At 37.0% G+C, this 24,865-nt stretch overlaps 1 protein-coding gene across 1 annotated transcript in view; it reads left to right on the forward strand.

The window, feature by feature from the left end:
• Window positions 1–24,865, forward strand: part of Cul2 (cullin 2) — a 388,410-nt gene that overhangs the window by 350,715 nt on the left and 12,830 nt on the right. Inside the window, exons 22-23 of the mRNA XM_090373712.1 lie at window positions 6,570–6,674; window positions 16,255–16,374. Coding sequence (XP_090229838.1) covers window positions 6,570–6,674; window positions 16,255–16,374 — 225 coding nt within the window. The remainder of the gene's footprint in view (window positions 1–6,569; window positions 6,675–16,254; window positions 16,375–24,865) is intronic.

The following is a 24,865-nucleotide window of genomic DNA, read 5'->3' on the forward strand; positions in this document are numbered from 1 at the left end:
TATGATGTTAAATAATTTTAGTAGTGTGTTTTTTAGTAACGTGCCCCCATATTTAAATAGTTCTACATTCAAATTGTCTATGCCTGGGCTTTTTCATTTTTTTGATTTTTGTAATATTAACTCTAGTTCTTCCATTGTTATATTTTCTTCATCTTTGGTTATCACAGATTCATCTTCCAATTCCCTAGTGCCTGGGTTATACCATAGTTACATCTTTGAGTAAATCCCACATCAGCACACTGTGATCACTACCGTCTAGTGGCTCCTTTATCTACAGATTCTTAATGCATGAAGAATCACTACTGATAATCAGATCAAGAGTATTACTCCCTTTGATTGCCTCTCGAAAATGCTCCTGTAGAAAACAATCATCCAATAAATCCACAAAAGCCTTGCTAGTGTGCGATTGACCAATCCACAAGTTCCAGTCAATATGTGGGAAGTTAAAATCACCCATTATAAGACAGTTTGGTTTATTGGCCCACTCTATTTCTGTGTACAGTTGTTCATTATACTCATCAGGGTCACTAGGCCTATAACACACACTCCTACTCTCGACATTCATCTCATATTGTGGAGACACTTTGCAACAAGTTGTCTAGCTCTGTTTGGAATCTCATCGTTCGGCAGTTAGGCATTGTGAAGACCTGAGTAAACCAGCAACAAGATATGTCCACAATATGTTTGATTCAAGATGGTGAAGTAAGTGGACATGATTAACATTCAGGGCAAAAGCTTCAAACTGTTAAAGTTATAAAAAGTCATTGTATATATCAAGTGTGGCCTTTTTCTATACACAGACTTTCTGTCCTAGCAACCTATCTACCATTACCCTAGAGTCATTTATTCTCCACTTCTGAGCGTGGTACCACCCAATTGGTATTTAATTTGGGATTACTGCTATCCCATTGTTAGTACCTTGCATTTATCAATGTTAAACCTCAATTACCACTTTTCAGCCTATCTGCCTAATTTATCAGGTCTTATAGTAGGATAAATTTTATGAACAAACTGGGTTTTCTACTTAGTACATCTGCCTCATAGCGTGGAAGCTTTTTATAGCTTTAGTAGCACGAGGCTTTTGCCTTAAACTTAATTATGTCCACTTTACTTACTGCACCACCTCGCATCTCAATTGTGGATATATCTCATCACTGGGTTCTTCACTATGCCTACCCGTCCACCGATGGGATTCTAATCACATCTGAAACCCTGGGTCTGGTTAGTGACATACACTTTAAATTAAAAGCAGTGTGCTTTTTATTTAAAATGTATAGGGTGCATTTTAATTGGAGTAATGCAATACCAAGGCAATTCATTGCAAAATACCGCCACAATTTTTTCATGGCTATTTACAGAATGGGCTATGCCCGACATGTACAATGTCGGGCATAGACTATTCTGTACAATGACTTCTTATACAGTGTTATAATCGCTTCTTTGTTCCTGCTGGCACAGTTCCCATATATCATTGATAGAACCCCACAAGCTGTCCTAGCAACCTATTTACCATTACCCTAGAGTCATTTATTCTCCACTTCTGAGCGTGGTACCACCCAATTGGTATTTAATTTGGGATTACTGCTATCCAATTGTTAGTACCTTGCATTTATCAGTGTTAAACTTGAATTACCACTTTTCAGCCTATCTGCCTAATTTATCAGGTCTTATAGTAGGATAAATTTTATTCTCATCATCAGCTTACAGGGATTTATTCCATCAGTGATGGCAGAAACTTCTGAAAACATTCATCTTACTAAGATATTAGTAAAAAGATAGAGAGAACAAGTAAAAAGCTTTATTTAAATTAAGACAGTCTTAGTATTTAGCATTAATCTCTCATAATGTGAGGCTATGACAAATTGTCTCAGTATTGTATTATTGCATTATGAAAAGTAACATTTTTCCAGTAAAAAGTACAGTAGATTCTTGATACTCAATGTTGAAAGGAATAGAAAAATACTAAGTTATTGAAATTTATTTTTTTTTTCTATTAAAAGTAATTTACTATAAAAATACAGTAGGCATTATTGATGTCTTTTACTGCCCAGAATTTTTAATTAAAATTTAAAAAAATAATTTTATATCTAGAAAACTAGTATAAAAAAAAAAAAAAGGTAAAGTGCAGCCATTATCAACCCACTGCAGGATGGAAGCCTCCTCAATGATTCATGCTGAGGGAAATGGATGATAATCTGCCACGCTGGTCCAGTGCGGGTTGGCAGATCAACCGTATTCAGCAGTCAGGGGTTTGAACCCCGGTCTACTCAAAGAGCGTGTGCTACTGCACTCCCGCTCCTGACCACTCGGCTACAGAGAAACTAGTATACTATACAGTAATACCCCGACTTACGCGAACTCGGAGTTACGCGGTTCCTGATTTTTTCGTTTGGCAAAGCTGCCGCCCACTATCTTCAAGGTCGTTTTTCATATGTTATCGATATACGGTGCAACGGCGGAGAATGAGAGTGAAAGATGAACAAAATTCAACTTTGCTGCTTTTATGTTTTTTATATCAGTGAAGGGGAAACACACTTTCACCATAATAACGTAAAAACCAACACAATTCCAGCTATCGGTATAATCGCAAATGCAATTAGATCGAGTTTACTACCAGTTTATAACAGATTCCACTAGCAGAAACACAATTCCAGCTATCGGTATAATCGCAAATGCAATTAGATCGAGTTTACTACCAGTTTATAACAGATTCCACTAGCAGAAACGCAACTGGATTTTTATTGTTTTATGGTAGTAACCCCTAGAAATGTGAGGTGTTAATAGTGTATCTCTGCCTTTATGGTGTTGTTTATTCAGTTGCTACATGCGCACAACTTTGTTTATGCGTATCAAACGTGCCTCCTCGTTTTGTAATTGTGCTTTATTCCCTAAAAATGAAAAGGAAGCGTCCTGGTGAAGACACTGCAGATTCAGAGAGAAAAAAGAAAAGCAATTATCGATAAACAGAGGCGGACTGGGTCAAAAATTCTTACCCGGGAAAATTTATAGTGGCCTCATACTATGGTTTATGGCCAAAATCACACTGGCCAACCGGGGTTTCCCCGGTAAGGCTTATTGCCAGTCCGCCTCTGTCGATAGAGAAAAAAATATAAAATTGTGAAACGCTTTGAGCGAAATGAAAGACCATGTGATATTGCACGTGCTACAGGCCTAAATGAAGCGGCGAAAAGCACATGACAATTGCAAACTTGACAGGTTGAAAATTGAAAAGGGCTCAATTGTAAAGGGCTTAAAAATTTTAGAAAACATAGACTCCAACGAAGAACGCGTTATAGCTACAAAGCAAGGAATAAAAAAATTATTAGCTTGCTACGAAGAAATTCTGCGTGAAAAAAAGAACGCGCTGTGTCGTCAGACGAATTTGTTAGATTTTATGAAGCCATCGACATCGAAATAACTTTTTAACGTAAGTCATTTGTTTTTTTTAATACATATTTTGTATTAATATGTATAAAGAAGCAATTTTATTAATATTTTTCTTCTAAACTAGTGTTTTTGTTAGTCCTTGGTCCCAATTAAGCAAAACTTATATGTATTTATATGCAAAGTTGTACCCCGACTTACGCGAATTCGACTTACGCGATTTTCGTCGGACCCACCTATCGCGTAACTTCGGGGTATTACTGTATTAAAAATGGAAATTTACACACTATATATAAACTTACACACTTATTATTTAGTAAGCCGGTGCATTTTTTTTATTGATTTCTGTTGCAGTTAGAAGACCTTTAATAAATCTACACAGTTCACCCAGTGCCTTCCAAGCTTTTTTGCCTATTGGTAACTTCTATATCTTCATCTTCTGTTTGACTCTCTTGTTCTTGTGTTTGTATCCAGGAAACTGCACCAGTTAAATACAGTATACTAATTTCAGTAGTCGCACTCAAAATTTACCAAATCATCAAATGAAACTGCTTCATTTATGTTCCAAGCAGAATTGACAGCATTCCACCTATAATCTTGAGCGTATACATTGTTTGCACCCTCCCCAACAGAACTCATTATTGGAAATCAAGATAGCCTGAAACAGTTTGCAGTTTATTTTTAATAACAAATTTCCATGCTTTGCTTGCTATTCTCATAGGCTGCAGCAAATTGATTCCAAGAGGATTCCCATCCTCTGTGTGCCCTGGATACATTTTTCTGTAACTTACTTGCAATATTTATATATATATAAATATTGTGTATGTGTGTATAAATATTAAATACAAATAGAATGAATACAAAGAATAGAGATATAGCTTCCACCGCATTTGTTTCTTAGAAGATTCAAACAGACATAGTCCATTGTGAGGAAGAATCGACATGAAGAGACATGTGAAGAACATAAAAAACTAACAGGCCAGCATAATCTCTCCATTTTCAATTAATGGAACTGAAGCTAACAGAAGACGAAATAAAGCATGGGATAGATTCTATAAATATTCCACCACAGACAGTCTCCTTGATAAACAAGTTTGTACAAAAGCCAGATAAGTGTGCTGCCATGGTCAGAAAAAATTTGTGTATTTGCTTCATCTCCGTAAATTGTTCAATCAGCACACAAAAAATATGGAACAATTCAAAAATTGAATGATAAATATGAAAACAGTCCATCTCCGGTACTTCAGTGGGAGGAAGATTCTGTAGCAGATTATATCACAAAAGCATTAGGAAAAACTTTTGCCAAAGTGTGTGTAATAACCCCAAATTTTTGAGAATTACAGATGCGCAAAGAGAGAATTAATAAATATAAACTTCACACAAGGCATTTAAAGGACATAGTAATGTATGCAGGTATGATTAAGCTGATTAAAATATACACTGCACTGCATTGCAATAATAACACAATGACTTTTCACTGTCAGTATATCATGACTGGAAGACTATGTAGTATTTATTATGGACTGTAGGCATCCTAAGATGCAATTTCATATTGTATGTCTATTCCAGTTCCCACAGATAAAGGAACCACAGTATTCCGAAACATTTTAGGTTTCTTGTAATGTTCAGTTATTAATTAATTAAATTTCAAAGTTATGTTACTGAAAAGCAGTGTAATTTTTTTATATTTTAATCAAATATAAACTTCATTTCATCCTCAAGTAGGGATGAACTGAATAATCAGCTTTTAATGATCAAAGAATTAGGTAAAACCTTGAGCTTAATGAGACCAAGCATAGTAGGACAATGAAGTACATTACAAAATAAAACATCTGAGGAGATTTAAAAATTGGTAAACTATATAATAGAAACTATGTACACCATCTTTTTCCAATTACTTAGCACTGTGTGATAGTAACCTACCCAAACCAGATGAAAACTTATCCAAACCATACATTTTTTAACCCATATCTCTAACCAGTTGTCTTTGTAAAATATTTAAAAAAAAAACAAATGCAAGATTAGTATGGTACCTAGAAAATAACAAAATTTCAGGTAAAAACGGGTCAACATTACACCCTTGTTTGAAATGAACCAACGTCTGAATGCCATATGTCACTCTGCAAGATGTACTGATTTTCGGTCCTATCCCATCCGTGGTTGTACAAGGCCTTTCAAGTATCTTGTGAAAAAAAAATTTGCACTTTTTTTTTCTTTTTTGTTCAGGCTTAATAATTGAAATTTTTTTTTTTTTTGAAGGAATTTATGTTTGCACGGAGTAATTATCGAAAAGTATCACACAGGTGCCGTACAACTCTTTTTTTGCACTTGAGCAACTGCTGCTCTAATTCAAGGTAACGCTCTTATGCCCTCTGATTTTAAATGTTTATCATCTCAACCTTGGAAAGAATATTTTGGGATTTACTTGGTAATTAGCTGGGAGAAACATAATTGGAAAACGTGAGAACTCTCAAAATGGTTGTTCCCTGTGATCTTTCTGGTAATAATTTTTTGCTTGGTGATTTGAAGTGAATAAATAATAACTAGTTTTTCAGATTTTTTATATAAAACTAGTCGATCTTTTATAACTGGTTTCACATGTTTTGTAATGAAATCATCATAACTGATATTATTAGTTGTATTATGAAACCTACACAACTAGAGAAAAACTGAGAACATATTTGAAATCTAAGTACAAAACTGATTTCTAAAAGTGTTTACATCTTCCATAGATTTTAAAAAAAGAAAATAAAAAATTCATTTTGTTTACCAGTGTAATGATTACTCTGGTTGAAAACAAGCTTTTGCACATCTATCCAGCACCATCCTTTTCCACTTTAAATTTATGTCACTCAGAAAAAAAGTACAGATGCCATTAGTATTCATTTTTCTTAATCTGTTTAAAACCTTAAACCTTCAATCAGAACACAAATACTAAAATCTTGCTCCTTCTATCAGTTTGACTGTTCCATCTGACTCTAGTCACCTAAGAATAGGTACCCATGGATGTTCTCTTAATTTAAAAGGGGCAAAAGATTCTGAATTTTAAAACAGTGTCATTTACTTAATGATTTTTATGTAGTACTATTTCTTTAGCCAGTATTTTTAATATTTTGCAGTGTTTGTATGCATATACATAGACATAAGTTGTGCATTGGTTTTTAACAGTGATTAATTTCTTGCAGGATGGTCCTCTAAGTTTGAACAGTGTTTTAACATTAAACAAGAATTACTCAAATAAGCGAACAAAGTTCAAAATTACAACCATTGTTCAAAAGGAAACTGCCCAGGTAATAATTTCATACTATTATAATATTGTATAAAATATTATGTAATATAAATAACACAAGCATTGTTCAGAAAAACAGATACACAAGGATTCTCCTAATTCATTTATTGTTACAGGGATAGATACAATGCAACGTTGTGCAGAAAAAGGAGTCTCTCAACTGCTTCAGAATTTATACATAAGAAGCCTGCTTCACCGTTTGATATTGGGATGAATTCTTCATTAACAGTGTTAATACCAACAAAATAATTCAGCAGTCTTCGGTTGTGATTTTATCATGCATGTTCGCTTAGATTTGGGGATCTAAGACATTTTTACTGCAGATTTTATTTTGTTTCCTGGCCATATGGAAACGCAGTGGTTCATAAGCAGTTACTGTTTAACCCAAAAATGCATTATTTAATACAGTAAGCCCCTGCTATTCGCGGTATCTATATTCACGGTTTTGTGTATTCGCGGTCGCCGATTTAATATAAAATGAAACCTAAAAAAATATGAATTTTAAAGCGCCGTGAATATTATCCGCCATAAAAAAACATGGGCGTGCCTAAAATTATCTTTCCCTGTCAAAACAGTGCTCGGTGGGTGGGGGGAGAGGGGTGACAAAATCGCAAGCGTAGATGTTTTTCGCTAATCCTTGTTCAGTATGTGTTGTGCGCTTGTAATGGAAGTTTTCGTCGTCTGCTTTTAATTTATATGCTTATAAATTGAATAAATTTATCAATTTATAAATTGATATGCTTACAAAAGTGATAAATCTACCGTTTTGCAGTGTAAAACAGACTTTTTTGAGTGTGTTAACGGAAGAAAGTGACTTTATTGTGGACAAGTTCTTACTAACCCGTACAAAAATATGGCTACGAATAACAAGAGAAATGTGAAAATATCAAAGAAGGTGATGACATTAGCGAATAAAATTGAGTTATTAGACAAAATTTCTAATGGTGAAAGTGTCTCCTCAGTGGCAAAACATTATAAAATCAATGAGTCAACGGTATACGATCAATCAAAAAATCGGAAGAAAAAATCCGCCGTAGTGAGCAAATTCAAAAATTTGCTCTGTAATTCATGATGTTAAATTAGAAAAAATGGAAAAGGTTTAAATCTGTGGATAGAAGACCGAACTCAAAATAAAATTCCGTTAAGTTCACTCATCATTCTTGAAAAGGCAAAACTAGCACTGGCAGGATAAGTTTTTTTTGCTAGCAAAGGCGCTGGTTTGAAAGATTTGTTTGAAATTTCTAATAAATATTACATTTAATATTAAATTGTCTCTTATTTTCATTTCGATGCCTTATGCTTGCATTTCACTATGTACTGTCTATGTACATAGTCATATTATGAAGGTACATATAATACATACATAGACAAAATTTTAGACTAGTTTTTCTTATATATTTCATACTTTGGAACGGTTTGTTTGTTTGTTTGTTTGTTTGTTTGTTTGTTTGTTTGTTTGGTTTTTAGGAGCATTAGCAACTAAGGCCATATTGCTCCGGGGATATGCGGTAGTCATTCCCTGACCTTTCCACATCCTCTGTATTTGGTAGTCGCGAGCTTGAACTTCGGTCTAATCAAGAAGTGTGTGCTACGCACTGCTGCTCCTGCTCACCTGGCTACGGAGGCGCCTCTTTGGAACGGAACCCCTTTATTACTATGGGAGCCATTACTCAGTATTCGCGTTTTTGGTATTCGCAACATTTCTCAGGAACGTAACCCCCACGAATAGCGGGGGCTTACTGTACATCTGTTCTTAAAAGATCAGAACAAATATTGTCTTCTGTTTCTTTATCCAAATTTAACTCCTTGGCCATTATTCTCAAAGTTAATTATCTGCTGAAGTGAACTAAATCTTTGACCTTTCCAACATTTTTGCTAGTACTATAAGTGACTGTCAGAACCACTTCATACATCATTGTAGATACCTTCCTTACATTCTTTAAATTTTTTGTGCCAGTCAAGGACCCTTGTGCTTGACATTACTTCATCCATAATAAGCTTTGTTAAACTTCACAAAAATGTTTGTGTCAATTCTTTGTTCTTAATAATGGTCAGTCAGTTTTATGCATAACACAAAACAACATATAGTTCTACTTGCTGTGACTACTAGAACAAGACCTACTGCCAATGTTGCTATTGAAATGTAAATTCCAACTGTCATTTCTCTAATATGATCTCCCTGCTTTTGTAAATGACATAGGAAATTCAAAAGTTATGAGAACAACTTTTGATTGGTGACATGGGAACTTCCACTTCGGAAATTGCTTCAGATGAAATCAGTTCATTTAGTGTCCAAACAGGCTTCTTTTGTTTGGAATAAGGTTGGCTGGCATATTTGCTCCAGAAGTACTAGACAGAAACCTTTGTTAATTCCTCTCTCTGTAATGTGGTCTCTTCTCTAAATAGGTTCTTTCCCTATTCCTCGCTCAAACTGAATTGGCCTCTGAATGTAAATACAGGGTGTTTATAAATGGCAGGAACACTTCCAGTAATTTATTGCACAAAGATTAGACATATCAGTGTGATATACATAGGTTGTTGTTGTTGTTGTTGTTATATGGATTTTAGAAGCATTAGCAACTAAGGCCATATTGTGCCGGAGATATGCGGTGGTCATTCCCTGACCTTTCCGCATTCTCCGTATTTGGTGGTCATGGGCTCGAATCCTGCTCTAATCAAGAAGCGTGTGCTATGCACTGCTACTCCTGCCCACCTGGCTACATGGTTACAGAGGCGGCACACATGGTTTGTGAAAGAGAAAATGTAGTTTTTTTTACATCACATCACTTCACAACGATTCAATGTGGGAACCACGTGTGACATGGTAATCGAACACTTGACGTACCCTGTGCCTATCCTGTGTGACCGTGGTGGTAGCTTCTTCAGTTCTCTGCTTTAGTTCCTCCACGTCACATGGAAAAGATGGTACATAAACATGATCCTTTATGTAGCCCCGCAAGAAGAAATCACACGGAGTTAAGTCCGGTGATCTCAGCGGCCATTTCAAGAAATATTCGTCCCTTTCTCCAGCACATAGGATTCAGCACTTGTATAGCTTGGTGTTAAGGTAGGCCCAAACGTCATTATGGAAGTGGGGAGTGGTCCCGTCTTGCTGGTAAATAAAGTCATCACTATCTTCCCGAACTTGAGGCATCAACCATTGCTGCAGCATATCGAGGTAGGATTGCCCAGTTACCTCGGCAAAGAAGAAAGGTCCGTATATTTTTCAGCGTGACAAGGCGGAGAAAACATTCACCTTCGGCGAATCACGCTCGTATTCAATTATCTCTTCAGATTTCTGGGTGCCCCAGATTCGACAATTGTGTTGATTGATTCCCATTGGTGTGAAATGTGGCCTCATCGCTCAACACTACACGATTAAAGATGTCGTCATGTTCTTCTGTCAGTCCTTGCATTTCACAACAAAATTGGAAATACTTCTCTTTATCATCTTTCTTTAACATATGCACCAACTTCAATTTATACGGACTTGATAGAAAGTTTTTTAAAAAGAATCTTCCATACTGTCAGGGCTGGAATTTGCAGCTCACGTGACGCTCTTCACACTGATTTATTGGGGCTCCTTGTGAATGTCTCTCTCACTAGTTTCACATTATCGACAGTAACACTAGGCCGGCCACCGCTCTTTCCCGAACACAAGCAAACCCATTTTTACAAATTGCTTATGCCACTTGTAAATAGCCTTCCTGGTTGGTGGCTCTTTACCTTACGCACTTCAAAATTTCCTTTGAACGTCTGTTGCACACTTGTTCTTATCAAACAGTAGCACAGAAAATGCCTTCTCGCGACTGGAAGCCACCATCTTTAAACAAAGCTATGCGTGTGGTAGAGGTACAACAGGTAATGCCAACTGGCATTACCTGTTGGTAACGATGGAACTACACGCCCCGGCAGTAACAACTGGGAAACTTTCATGTTTTCTCTTTCACATGGCATGCGTGCGTGCGTTCCTGCCTGCCCCCCACACCCCACCCCCACCCCCACTTCTTACTTCTGTTACCCTATTGGTACTGCTTGGCCTATCTTTGCTCTTATCTCATCTGTCTTCTGCTGTAACCTTCTTTCCCAGGCTGGCGGTTCCTTGTCTCTCTGCATTTTATGTTATGTTGTTGTCTATTTCCCTTCCATTCATCCTGGTGGCTGCTACAGCGGCACAGTAAATGGCTGTGCGGATGGTGTCAGGTATTACTACATTGTTGCTGAGATAATCCAGTATTATTCACCTATTGAAGTAGTGTGTGACTTTCCACAAGATGTTTTCTGTTGGATCTCTGCTTTGGTGTGATATGGGTCTTTGTGGGATCCATTCCCTCGAATTCTACTAGAGCTTTCTTCCGCTCGTCTTCTATTCTGGATATCGTGATCTTGTCTATCTCCATTTCAGCTGCTACAGGTTGTAATTCTTATACTTGCTGTTCCTCCTCTAGTTCTCCTTCTGTTGTGTCCGTATTCATTGTTATGTGTAAGAGCTAGTATTTTTAGTATTTTAATATTAATAATGGCCACATGGTGCAAGGAAGCCTATACTTATGCTGCACCAGCCAAAAAATAATAATAATAAAATAAAATAACAAAAAATACATAAAATAAAATAATAAGAAGAAAATTTAAAAAAAAAATAATAATAATAAAAATTAATAAGAGAAAAGGAAATGGACAACCTATGAATTTCCCTTAGGTGATCCAGCTGACCTTTGAATTTCCCCAGATTGTCAGCCTCTACCATCCATGTAGGTAACTTATTCCAGTAATTTATAACTCGCTGGCTAAAATAAAACTTCCTGCAATCCAGTCTAAACAACTCCCTCTGTAACTTGAAATTATGGCCCCTAGTTCTAGAATCATTTATAACTGCGAAAATTTCGTCCTTATTCATTTTGCTCATGCCTCTCAGAGCCTTAAATAAACACCTCAATCAAGTCTCCTCTAAGGTGCCTAGTTTCCAACCTCTGCAACCCACATATTCAAAGTCTTTCCTCATATGGATGACCTTTTGTCGATCTCACCAGGCGAGTTACCCATCTTTGGACCCTTTCAAGAAGAACAATGTCTTTCTTTAGGTGCAGTCTCCATACTTGAACACAGTATTCCAAGTGTGGTCTAACAATAGCCTTATATAATTTGATTATGACGTCCTTATCTCTACTAGCAATTGTTCCCTTCAATTCTCGGAGAACTTCATATCTGACCATAACATAATACCCAAGTCCCCTTCCTCCACTACTGGCTTTAGTTCAACTCTGCCAAGTATATAAGTTATTTTGGAGTTACTGTTCCCCCTGGTGCAATACCTTACACTTTGCTGAATTAAAGCATAGCTGCTATTTTTCTGACCATCTCTGAAGTCTATCTAGGTCATTCTGAAGAAGCTCTGCTTGGTGGCAATCATTAACTACTCTACCAATCTTTACATCATCTGCAAATTTAGACATCACACCCTCTATCCCTTCATCGATGTCATTTGTGAAAATCAAAAACAACAGTGGTCCTAATACTGATCCTTGGGGAACCCCACTTCTTACATCAACCCAATCTGAGGCATAGCCATTTATCACAACCCTCTGTTTCCTGTCCTGAAGCCACCCTGCTATCCATCTAACGATTTTCCCTATGATTCCAACCCGTTCCAGCTTATAAAGTAACCGCTCATGTGGGACTGAGTGAGATTCTTTGCTGAAATCCAAACAAACAAGGTCAAAATTATTCCCCAAGTCCAGCCCTTGGGTGACTCTGTCAAAATAGCTAACTAGATTAGCTAAACATGATTTTCCTTTTACAAAGCCATGCTGAGTATCCTTCAGAATTCCATTTCTATCTAAGTGATCCTGAATTCCACCCTTGATCATAGTCTCCATGATTTTCTCTACCACTGAAGTTAGAATAACTGGCTGGTAATTTCCCACTTCACTCTTAGAACCACCCTTATGTATCGGAGATACATTGGCACTTTTCCAATCCAACAGAATCACTCCTAAGTCCAGTGATGCTCTCATAATTAGCCTCAATGGTTCAATGCCATCAACCCCAGGAGCCTTACTGGCCTGTAGGCTCGAAAGTTTTTTCATTAAATAAACGTGTCAAATTTCAACATCATTAATTACATTTTTTTCAAGTTCACTCCCAGAATTTCTCATTGATATGAAGGGTTTTTCTTCTATAAAGATTAATGCAAAATAACTGTTAAGTTCATCTGCAACTTCAGCTGTAGTATCTAATACTATCCCACGTCCATTACATAAGTGTCCGATCTGGTTTGTCCTTCTCTTATTTGCATTTATATATGTGAAGAATTCCTTAACCCCCACCACTTTGCTAGCAATTTCTCATAATCTGCCTTTGCCAGCCTAACCTTTTCAGTGGCATTATTACAGATCAATTATAGGCTTGTAACTTTTGCTCTGTAACTTTTCCATGCTGTCTTTTTCTGCTCAAGTAATTTGGCAATTTCATTATTCATCCAACTTGGAATCCTCCTCGTGGAGTAATTTTTTTAATGGTATATAAGCATTCAAGGCTGCTGTGGTTAATGTTTTAAAAGTATACCATAATTCAGTTGTATTTGCTCTCTGTGAGATATCTACCCAATTAATAAAGGCCATGTAGCACCTTAAGGCATCGTAATTTCCTTTCCTGAAATTATAACCCATTCCTTTGCTACTGCTACCTCTCTCTCTCTTCATCATCCACCGTAGAACTCTGTGATCATTTCCTGCTACTGGTTCCTGTACTGTCAGCCCTATTATGTCATCTGGTTCATGGGTGATGAAGAGGTCTAGGGTATTGTTTTCCCTAGTACTTTCTCTGACACGTTGATGCAAATAACAATCATCTAGTTGATTTAAAAATTTTGCCCCACATGTGGAGTTTCCTTCCCATTTGCTCTAATCAATTAGAGGCTATCAGGTTGTTCTTAATGATGGGCTGCCTGTGATCTGCTTTTCACTGTTCAGTGACCTGAATAGTCAGGAATCGTTCGAACAACTTGACGTGTAACTTCATCCTGTACATTGTCATGTCTGACTCAAGCTTCATTACTTGGTAGTATGCTCACATGATGAATGTATTCATTTTGATGCTCCACTTCATGCATTGGCTTCTTCATTCCTGGGTGGTCTTGCCCTGCAGTTGTGGAGCCATACAAGAGACAGTGCCACTCGCTCTGCTGTCGTCCACAGGACAGTGCCTCCGACTTTTCAAGCCAGCCCTTCTGCCTAAGGCCTGAACACTAGTGACTTTATCCTGCACTACACTAAATGCAGTATGTTCAATATTTCTACTTCTCATCTTCATCCAGCTGTGGAGGTGGACCTTTTTAGCTTTGGCATCTCATCCAGTGGTGGGTTTGTTTGTTTGTTATTTGGTTTTTAGGAGCATTAGCAACTAAGGCCATATTGCTCCGGGATATGCGATGGTCATTCCCTGACCTTTCCAGGTCCTCCGTATTTGGTGGTGATGGGCTCGAACCGCAGTCTAATCAAGAAGCGTGTGCTACGCACTGCTGCTCCTTCCCACCTGGCTACGGAGGCGCCTCCAGTGGTGGGTGGTAGTTATGGAAGCAATACCAGATGGCAACACTCTCAGCCCCAAACAGCCTAACAGGTGCACATTCATCAGGGTACATCAGTGCCTTAGAGAACATGGGTGAGTTGCACATGGAGTACGAGCAGGTAGGCCCAGAAGCATCACACCTGATGTTGAGGAAAAGGTGTTAGAAAGAACATCCTGTAGATGTAACACCTGTAAAATCTTGTGGCATTGAAACCAAAAATTAAAAATGTATTATCTTATGTTTAATAAAACCACCCTTAGCAAAGAATTCACAGCTTTTTGCTAAACTAGTGCTCCCATAGTCAGTGGCGGATCTTAACAGAAAATGTGCATTATCTCGAAAACGGTTAATTTGTGGCCCGATGTTCACTGGGACGTTTTTAGTTTTTTTAGATTTTTTTTTTCACTTTTAAATTATTTACCGTCATTTTTGAAACACCCTGTATATTGATGCTTTATTAAAAGTTTTTTTAAATTATTGTTAATTTAGTGGTTAAAAAAAATTACTGCCCCATAATTTGGCAGGTATTAATACACATAATCCAATTTTGTTCTTAGTCAAATTTTTTTAATCAAATTTAATTAATCCAAAAATGGAATGTGCGTATAATCGGATTTTGCCATACTTGACACTTCAGTGCAGCACTTCGGATGAATCAATCATCACTTAAATCGCAATAGTGTATATACAACAATACAAAATATGCTTAAGTAAAAAATCAGATAAATCATCAATTCTGATGAATTATCACTTAGCTTAATAATGGCAATAGTGTAATTACTACAGAATATGGTTAAGTAAAAAATACGTTTCAATTGTTCCAAAATATTTTTGTTTCTTGTTAATCTCTTGCGTACCCCTGGTTGAATAATGCTGGTCTAGAGGTTTAAGTATAGTGATCTGTCAGGCTATTTCATTTCTTGGATATCTTTGCTTTCCAGAAATTAATTAACTAGCTGAGATCTACGTAATGGCAGATTATTATCTATGAAATGGAATTGTCCAGAGCAGCCTTACATATGGCTTCAAGATTTTATCCCTGTATCACCGAGCAATAGAAAGCCCGTATTCGAAGAGACTGGAAGAACCGCATCCATTAATTCAGCCCACCCCCCATTGATGTGCAGGCAAAAATGCAACACAGCACTGAAGTTTAAATTGATTAACAGAAGTGAAAAGTAAATAGCTAATTATTTTAGCATTAAATCAGCTCACACACCAACCATAAGAATAAGTATTTACTGTAACTAAAATATTTACATATTAAAATATTAGGAAGTTTTGTTACTGCTGAGGAAGGAAGCCGATGCTTCCGAAAGCTCCAGAGACTTTTATTGTTTTTATTGCTTTTAATCCGGTTTATTTTAGTGTATTTTATCTTAAGGATTTTATCACAGTTTTAATGTTTTTACATGTATATAATTTAATTTAATATAATAGCAGTTTTTGTAAATAGTTATTTTATTTTATTTTAATATGTAAATATTTTAGTTACAGTAAATACTTATTCTTATGGTTGGTGTGTGAGCTGATTTAATGCTAAAATATGAATTTTCCCAACCTCAGAGGCCTTTTTCAGGATAAATAGCTAATTATCTTATTTAACGATTAGTTACTTATTAATTATCTAATAATATATAAAAGTAATTGTTTTCACATTGCTGAAAATACTGGCAGCTCACTTAATGCTTTGTTGCCATAAAAACAGAGCACTAAGTGAATCAGCCCATAGGGTGTGAGTTATTACATGTGGATAGACAGGCCTGGTGAAGACTATAGGCACTTTATACATATATGCAAATGTGGCTAAAAACATTTAAACCTATATCTCAAAGGGCATGAAATTTCCATCTTGCAGGCCTTTTTTGTGAATTTCCAAAGAGAACACATGAAAATTTATGTAACAAAAGTCCCTCAAACAGTGGAAAACTTCTTCCTTAATTTTAACCCATGACTGTATTTTCGATTAGGACCAACATTTCAACTTTTTTTTTCCTTTTTTTTTTAACAGCAAGAAATGGAACAGACCCATAGTTCAGTGGATGAGGATCGGAAAATGTACCTTCAAGCTGCCATTGTACGTATAATGAAAGCCCGCAGAGTTCTCCGACACAACACATTAATACAAGAGGTATTTCTTATTTTTTAGGTGAAATTTTTATTTAATTTGATTACTTTAACCAGTTTTCTTATCTTTCCTCTTATTCAAAAAATTAAGTAGAATCAGAATATATATGTTAAATACTTCACTGAATTTTTAATGAATTTTTTTACAAGATATCATATTGCTCTTAACTACCCTAACAAACTTCAAATTTCATTCATGTCACCTCTTGAAAATCTATAAAAACTGACAGTTATCTGTGAAAAACAGCAATAGCATCTTTAATGATTACATAAACTTGTATTTTCTGTTACAGAAATATTCTTTAACAATTTTTTTTATAAATGTTGAAATTCCTGTGTTTTATATATTTCTTAATAATTCATCGTTATTGTTATTATTCCTATTATTGATATTATTCCATTTATCGCATGGAATACTAATGATAGTGATGATGAAATGATGGATAACCAATGTTTACAGAAACTTGAATAACTGATATCTTGGCTACCTTTGAGTTAAAGTTAACTAATTAAATTTAACTAGTCTGCAATCAGGTCCAAAAGAATTAGAAAAGCAGCAAAGATACATTTATTTGATTTTTTTTTTTTAAGAGCATTAGCAACTAAGGCCATATTGCTCCGGGATATGCGGTGGTCATTCCCTGACCTTTCCGCATCCTCTGTATTTGGTGGTGACGGGCTCGAACCCCGGTCTAATCCAGAAGCGTGTGCTATGCACTACTGCTCCTGCCTACCTGGCTACGGAGGTGCCTCAACACACATTTATATATGTAAATACTAGAAGGAAGAGAATGGATCACATTGGTCCACTAGATATAAAGGTTTAACTGTTGATTATCCTGCTCAGGTTGCTAACAGACTGAGTAGGTATTTTGAATATACATTCACACGAGAAATATTTTAGCAGTTGGGGATGCCAGAAATGTATCAAATTCTAATATAAGCTAAATGATTTTGTGATAACTGAGAAGAAGGTAAAACAGGAATTATTGAAGGTACACATAAAAAAGGCACCTGTAGTAGATGAGATCTATCCAGTTATATTAAGGGAGGCAGCAAAAGAGGTGAGCAAACCTTTATCTATGATTATGAGAGCATCCTTGGATTCAGGGAAGGTCCCTGCGTACTAGAGATAAGTGAATGTATCCCCAATTCAAAAAGGAGGATCAAAGGGTGACATCGGTAATTACAGACCTGTTACCTTCTGTTCCAAGGAAAATAATGGAGTTACTGATTAAAGTAACGCAGGACTATCTAGACAGGAATGCAACTATACTGTAGTCACGGCATGGATTTGTTCTGGGGTGATCTCGTCTGAACAATCCGATTGCATATTATGATGCATTAACAAAGGAATCGGATACAAAAAATAATTTTCACATCATACCCTTAGATTTCAGGAAAGCTTCTGATATTTTTCCATGCAAAAGACTGTTGTACAGATTGGAGCAGTGTGACATTAGGGACAAGCTACTGCTATGGATAAAGAGATACTGGCTGGGAGAAGGCACAGTGGTTAACGCTGAGCACTGCTCTTCTTGGACTACTGTTATTAGTGTAGTTTCCCCATGGTTCCCACGTTGGGCCTAGTGCTGTTTTCTATATTTAATGATATTGATGAAGGCATATTTCAGATGATATAAAGGTTGGCAGAGCATTTAATGATAGTAATCAGGGTATGCTATTTCGAAAAGATCTAGAAAAATTAGGCCCACGTGCCTAATTTTTCTAGATCTTTTTGTGGGTCTAATTTTTCAATTGAAGTTTAACATTGACAAATGCAAGGTACTGTATATGGGTAGAAGTAATCCCAGAATATCATACCATCTGTGTGGTACTACACTCAGGGTAGTTGGAGAACAAAAAAGAGCTCTAGGTAATTGTGGCATCAGATATGAAGTTCTCTGAGTAGTGCAGATTGGTTGCAAGGACAACTGATATGGTTTTGTCAATGATATACTGGGATTTTGTGAGCAGGGATAAGGAGATGATTATCCTGGTCTATAAGGTAATGGTTAGGACAGATCTTGAAGCTTCATTTTAGGATGTGGATCCATTGGAAAGGTTGCAAAGAAGAGCAACAAGATTAGTGAAGAGAACAAACGGGTGCTCTTACCAAAAAAGGCGACATTTCTGCAAACTGCAGCATCTTGAAGAAAGTGCCTGCAACAAGATCTGATTGTGGTGTTTAAAGCATTGAGTAAGCCCAGTTCTGATGACATCCTTCCTCTTGCTCAGACTACACACTTAAGGGGCCGTAAATTCGTATCAAGGAAAGTTGGTTGCAGGATAAAAGTGCAGAACTTCAGCCAGCAGTTAGTTGATTGTTGATACAGGCTTCCATGTGGTGGTGTGGTAGTAAGTATTGAATAAATTCAAGGAAGAGTTATTTAAACTATTAGAGGTGATGTGGGAAGTGTTGTTATGAGTTTTTCCTCCCTTATGCTATATAAGCTTGCCTTCTTACATCATTTGCATACTAACACTAATATTAATTATAATATTTTTTTTTTGGAATATTAGTCACTTTAACTTGCTGTCACAGTGGAAAGAAAAATAGAAATTGTGACCCCCGCAGCACGCACACAGTAGGATGATTGGGAAATGTCAGCACCAGTGCAGTGTGCAGGATGCTGCATGATATGGGTTGCCATGGTTGTGCATCTGTCCACAAGCCACTAATCACCTTAACTAATGTGAGATGCTGGTATAAGGACTCAGAAACAGTGGAAAGTTGTGCCATGGAGTGATAAATCACGATTCATGGTCTGTCTGGATGTGGTGGATGCCCGCAGAAAGGTACTTGCCATACTGTAATCATTCCAACAATAATGTTTGGTGTAGGCAGCATGATGGTCTAGGGCTGTCCCCCCCCCATTGTTTGTCCTGGGACCATTGGTTGTTTCAGACAAAATCATGAATGCTGAGGCTAGACACCTTAGACAATAATGCATTACCTACATTGTGACAGACTGGTTTGAGGATATGAGTGTCGAAAAGTTGAACTGAACCCCACAGCCCTAATGATGAAATCCTATGGTGGATAGAACCTTGATCCTATAGTGAACCTCTGGTACGAATTGGATCTTCGGGTACATGTGAGGAGAGACTGTCCAAAAAAAGCAGAACTGAAGCAGTCATCACTTTGAAGGTCAAATGGCAGAAAATATCAATAGACATTTACAAAATACTTTTGAAAGAGTTCCACGAACACTAAAAGCTGTTATAAAGGTCAGAGGTTTTGTAACACTACTACACTGCTCAACAAAATTAACATTACATAGAAATCGTGAAACTTGCAGTGAGAGGGACAAGGTTTGGTATGGTGGTGTACCATAGAATAATGATGAAATGAGGAGAAATTTAAAACAGATATAAAGGACATTTATAGGGGTTGTGTAAGAATTACCAAAAAGGTCACATTACAAAAGTCGATACAAGATGCTCGAAAATATGGTCAAATGACATCAGTACGGTGTATGATTTGGATACTATGATGTGGTCACAAAGGAACTGGATGCAAAGAATAATTTTGATATCATATATTTGAATCTTAGAAAGGCTTTAGAAAGGCTTTTGATACTGTTGCACATGGAAGACTGCTGCACAAATTGGAGCAGTGTGGCACTGGAGGCATTTTGCTGCTATGGATAAAGGGATGGTTGAGTAGGAGAAGACAGAGAGTGGTAATCAATAGACACTGCTTTTCGTGGACTAATCTTATTAGTGGAGTCCCCCAGTGTTCAGTGTTGGGTCCATTGTTGTTTTCTGTATTTATTAATGATGGTATATCAGGCTTAATGTCCAAGTTTGTAGACGATATGAAGGTTGGCAGGGTTGTTGATGAGACTAATGACAGCATGCTGCTGCAATAGGATCTAGAAAAGTTGAGCAGGTGGGCTGAGAGGTGGCAACTGAAGTTTAACATTGACAAATGTAAAGTACTGCATGTGGGAAGCAGTAACCCCAGAGTAACAGTATCAACTGTGTGGTACTACACTGACAGTGGTAGAGAGGGAAAAGGACCTGGGGGTAATTGTGGAGGCAGATATGAAGTTTTCTGAGCAGTGCAGATCCCCTTCTTGAATGGTTTGAGCATGCTCAATGCTGATGGGATTCTTCCTCTAGCTCAGAATAATCGCCTGAGAGGGCATAAATTCAAATTGAGTAAAGATTTGTAGGATAGATGTGTGGAAGTTTGCCTTTAGCCAGCAGGTGGTTGATTGCTGGTACACACTTCCATCTGTCATTGTAGAAGTTGATAGCTTAAATAGATTCAAGGCAGAACTAGACAAACATTTGAAGCGAGTGGATGGATGAAATGAGAAGGGTGTGTGTGTGTGTGTGTTTTTTTTTTTTTTTTTTGGCTGATACTATATAAGCTTGCTTTCTTGCATCATGTGCCTTTGCTAATGCTAATGATCCCCTTCAATGGCTAAACAGACCTGTCAGCAGTGAGCCATGCTCGATATAAGGTTGTCTATAAGATTCTGTGGCAACAACTCCCATTCTTCCACCAGCACAAACCTTAGCCAACAGCTCACTCACCAAGTGACCGAGCTGTTGGCATGCAATCAGAGCCGGCACCAGACTATTTTGTGCCCTAGGCAAGGCGAACTACTTGCCCCCCCAAAAAAATTGCCAACTTCAACTTTTAAGAACAAATGTTTAGTAGAAAAAATAAAAAGCACAAAACTTGAAACTGCTAAATTTATTTTAAATTGCAAGAATAAGTAATAACCAATCTTTGATTATCTTTCACAAATACAAAAGAAAATATTTTGACACACAAATCATTTTGAACTAAAGGGCACTCGGTATAATGCATACATCTGCCATTGGCAACACAACATTAAAACTTTTACTTCCCACACCTTTAAGTATATATACTATTTAAGGTTACTTGACATAGCCAACCCGTCACATTACCACAATATTTTGCTTATAGTCATACAGAGAAAAAAACAGACAAACAGAGTTAAAAACGTCTCATAAAAGTTTCAATTTCAGGCACATCAAAATTTCACTTTACGTGCCTTTTCCTTTGCAAATTTTGTCACCAATTCAACCAGATCAAGTGCTGATGCCTGGGCATGATGTTCAATTGATATATTTGCTAAGCCAACTAGTCTCTTTTCCAACATTGTAGAGCATATGTAAGTTTTTATAAGTTTGAACTTTGAGAAACTACCTTCACCATTTGCCACTGATACTGGAAGTGTGAGAAGGATCCTTAGAGCAACGGAAACATTTATGCACATTATCCAAGAGTTTTTATTTTAGTATGAAGAGAAGTACTTCTTGTAGCAGCATAGACTTTGGAAGTCTTTGAGCTATTGCTATAAGTTCGCAACACAGATCTTCAGCATCAGTATCTTTGTTTCCATTATGCATTAATGATATTTCCAAATTGTTGCAGTCTTTAAGTACATCTTCAGTAGATTTTTTCTTCATACTGTATATAGGGGCATATTCAGGAGTGGACAGAGAGGGAATATGCCCCCCCCCCCCCCCCAAACAAAAAAAATTTGAAATTAAAGAAAAGGAATGCAGGGTGCTTTCTGGGGAAAAAAAAAAAACTCAAATGCCTGGTCAGAATGTCCATCCCCCTTATGATGATCCCTGGACCTGGTCAGCATGCCCCCCTTCCCCTTATGATGATACCTGGATACGCCACTTCCTGTATATATCATACAGGAAGCCAAATAGGGAATTATATTGTTGTAGATGTTGGAATCTCTCCTCAATTGATTGTATGGCCAAGTCTAAAACAGCATAGTAGAAACCTACTTTGAATTGCTGATTTGGATCTTGTAGTGCCTCTTCTTGGGCCTCATACTCAGGCTGCCATTTCTTTCTGTTGTTTCTAACTTGTTCTGTCTCAAAGTTTGGTAGTATCTCTAGTTCCTTTGCAATCTCAGTAGCATTTGTTAAAACTTGTTGAAAACCCTCATCACATCTGCAGCCCACAATGTAATTCATAGTCACTTGAAATTGTCTTGTAGCTGAATTTAAATTAGCTTCCTTATTTTGTAGTAGCTTGCTTGTAAGATTGACTTCAAAAAGGATGTTGTACCATGTAACAAGGAATACCACAAACTTGAACTTACCAATTGCACTGAATTGAAGCTAATTACTTAGCTTCAATTCAGGATGTATTTCCAGATGAACCTGTTAGGCTTGTATCATATATATTACCAAGGTAATATATATGAAGCTTCGATCCGACTCTCCCATCTTGTTTCACTCAATGGCTTAACAGTTATGCCTAAGTCTGATATCTGGCTAGTTAGAATTTTCCAACACTTAGTCAATGCAGAGAAATAATTATATATATGTTCAACCAAAATGAAGAAATTAGTTGCTTCCAGAGACCACCTAGCAGCATCATTGACTACCAAGTTTAAAGAGTGTGCATTGCAGAGCACAAAAAAAGCACATTGGTTTATGTCCAGGACTCTCTTTTGTACACCATTTTCTTTGCCTTTCATGTTACTCCCATTATTATAACCTTGACCATGCAGATTTTCAATTGATAATCCCATTTGCTCAAGCTGTTCAAGAAGAGTTTCTGCTATAAAGGCACCTATAGTCTCCTGTAGCAGAACAAATCCCAAGAAATATTCTCTTATGATAACTTCAGGTTCAGACATCTCATCATCTGATGGTTTGATTACATCAACAAAACGTACAACCATTGTCATTTGCTCAATATGACTAACATCAGGTATGTAGTCCAGAATAATTGAATTATTTTGGCTGAATTTGTTGCTTTATAGCACCGGTTAGAAGCTGCATAAGCTCATTTTGGATATCTTTTCCTAAGTAGTGAACCATTGTTTCTTGATCTTTAACTCTACACAAATGTTCATTCGTGATAGGATCAAAAAGGGCTAGATAACCCCGCATCTGGTGAGTATGGGCTTGGCATACCCAGGGTCCTGAGCTGGATATCATCATTCTTCTCTTTCTTGGTGATTCTCTCTCTCTCTCTCTCTCTCTCTCTCTCTCTCTCTCTCTCTCTCTCTCTCTCTCTCTCTCTCTCTCTCTCTCTCTCTCTCTCTGTGTGTGTGTGTGTGTAACTTAGGGATTTTTTTTTGGCTGTTGCAGCATAAGCCTCAGGCTTCCTTGCACCATATAGCTAATAATAATAATAAAATTTAAAAAATTTCCATTGCTAGCACTGTACAACTTTTCATTTGTACTACAGAATGACAAGTTTTGCATGCCAAATTGCTACAATGTTCTTCCAGTCTTTTGAACCTGTTTCTTGTAGGGATGATGCGCCATTTTTTTTGCTGAACAACTTACAGCAAAAACAAAAAACCACATCTTTTGAGGTTGAATATATCAACCATTGATGGCACACTTCTTCACCATTTGATAGTCTCCTCTTGTAGTGTATAGAAGAAAATCTGTTTTTTTTTTTTTTTTTTTTTGAGTCTTTTGGAAAATCAAGTGATACGACCTGCTGTGATCCATGTTGTATTATAAGCTGTTGCAAATTATCACTGCTACAGTGGGGCCATTTTGCAGGGTCACTAATTCAAGTCAGCCACAATACCATCTTCTTTTGCAGTACTCTCACTTTTCTTGACATCCTCTTTTTCCTCTGTGTTTTCCAGATATATCTCCAATTTGTGAAACTTGTGTCTTAGAGTTTATACCATTTGTAGTAGGAGCACCACATTCAGCTCCCCCAGTGCTAGTTTTGACAAGAGTACAGTCATATTCGTGTTCTTGATTTGCTTTCTTTGTACGAAGGTCTTTCGGGAAGAACCCCCTCTTGCTTTGCTTGCTCCTTAGCCTTTTCTGCCTTTCGTTTGCGGTACTGGGCTCCAGAAGGTTGTTTTTTATCAGCCATAACTCACTAGAAAAAAGAAATAAAAATATATGGGATCACTGTGATCCAAACTGAATTAAGTTTAACAGTATTATTAGTGTTGAAAACAACTAACAATGAACTATAAACTATTATGAACACTGAACTATTATATTTTCCTGCACCCTAGGCGGCTGCCTAGTTGGCCTAATGGTAGTGTTGGCCCTTAGTGCAATCCAACACCCAAGGGCGTCCCGCACATGCTCAATTGGATTTAAGTCTGTGATCGTGCTGGCCACAGCAGTCATTGGATATCTTCAGTTTCAACATATTCCTAAAAAATCACATATAGGGTTTGAGGATCTGTTCTCGGTACCTCTGTGCTATACCCCAATCAAAAACATGAAGATGGGGTGCGGCCATTGATCATTATTCTACCCCACACAAGAACACCTCCTCCAACGTAAGTGTCCCTTTCTGTGATGTTGGAAGGTTGGTACCATATTCCTTGTTGCCTCCAGATGAGGGTACAAGGTAATTACCATGTTGATCAAGATTTTTGCAGCTACAGCCAATGCTAAGTTTTCATTTATATTTAGTAATTTTATTGAATTAATTGTTATATTAAATTATTTTCTTTAAATAGCTTTATAGTTTTAGCCGATCTCCGTGG

This window comes from Mastigoproctus giganteus, chromosome 1 (genome assembly GCF_048544385.1).
Source record: "Mastigoproctus giganteus isolate SK-2022 chromosome 1, ASM4854438v1, whole genome shotgun sequence".
Lineage (NCBI taxonomy): Eukaryota > Metazoa > Arthropoda > Arachnida > Uropygi > Thelyphonidae > Mastigoproctus > Mastigoproctus giganteus.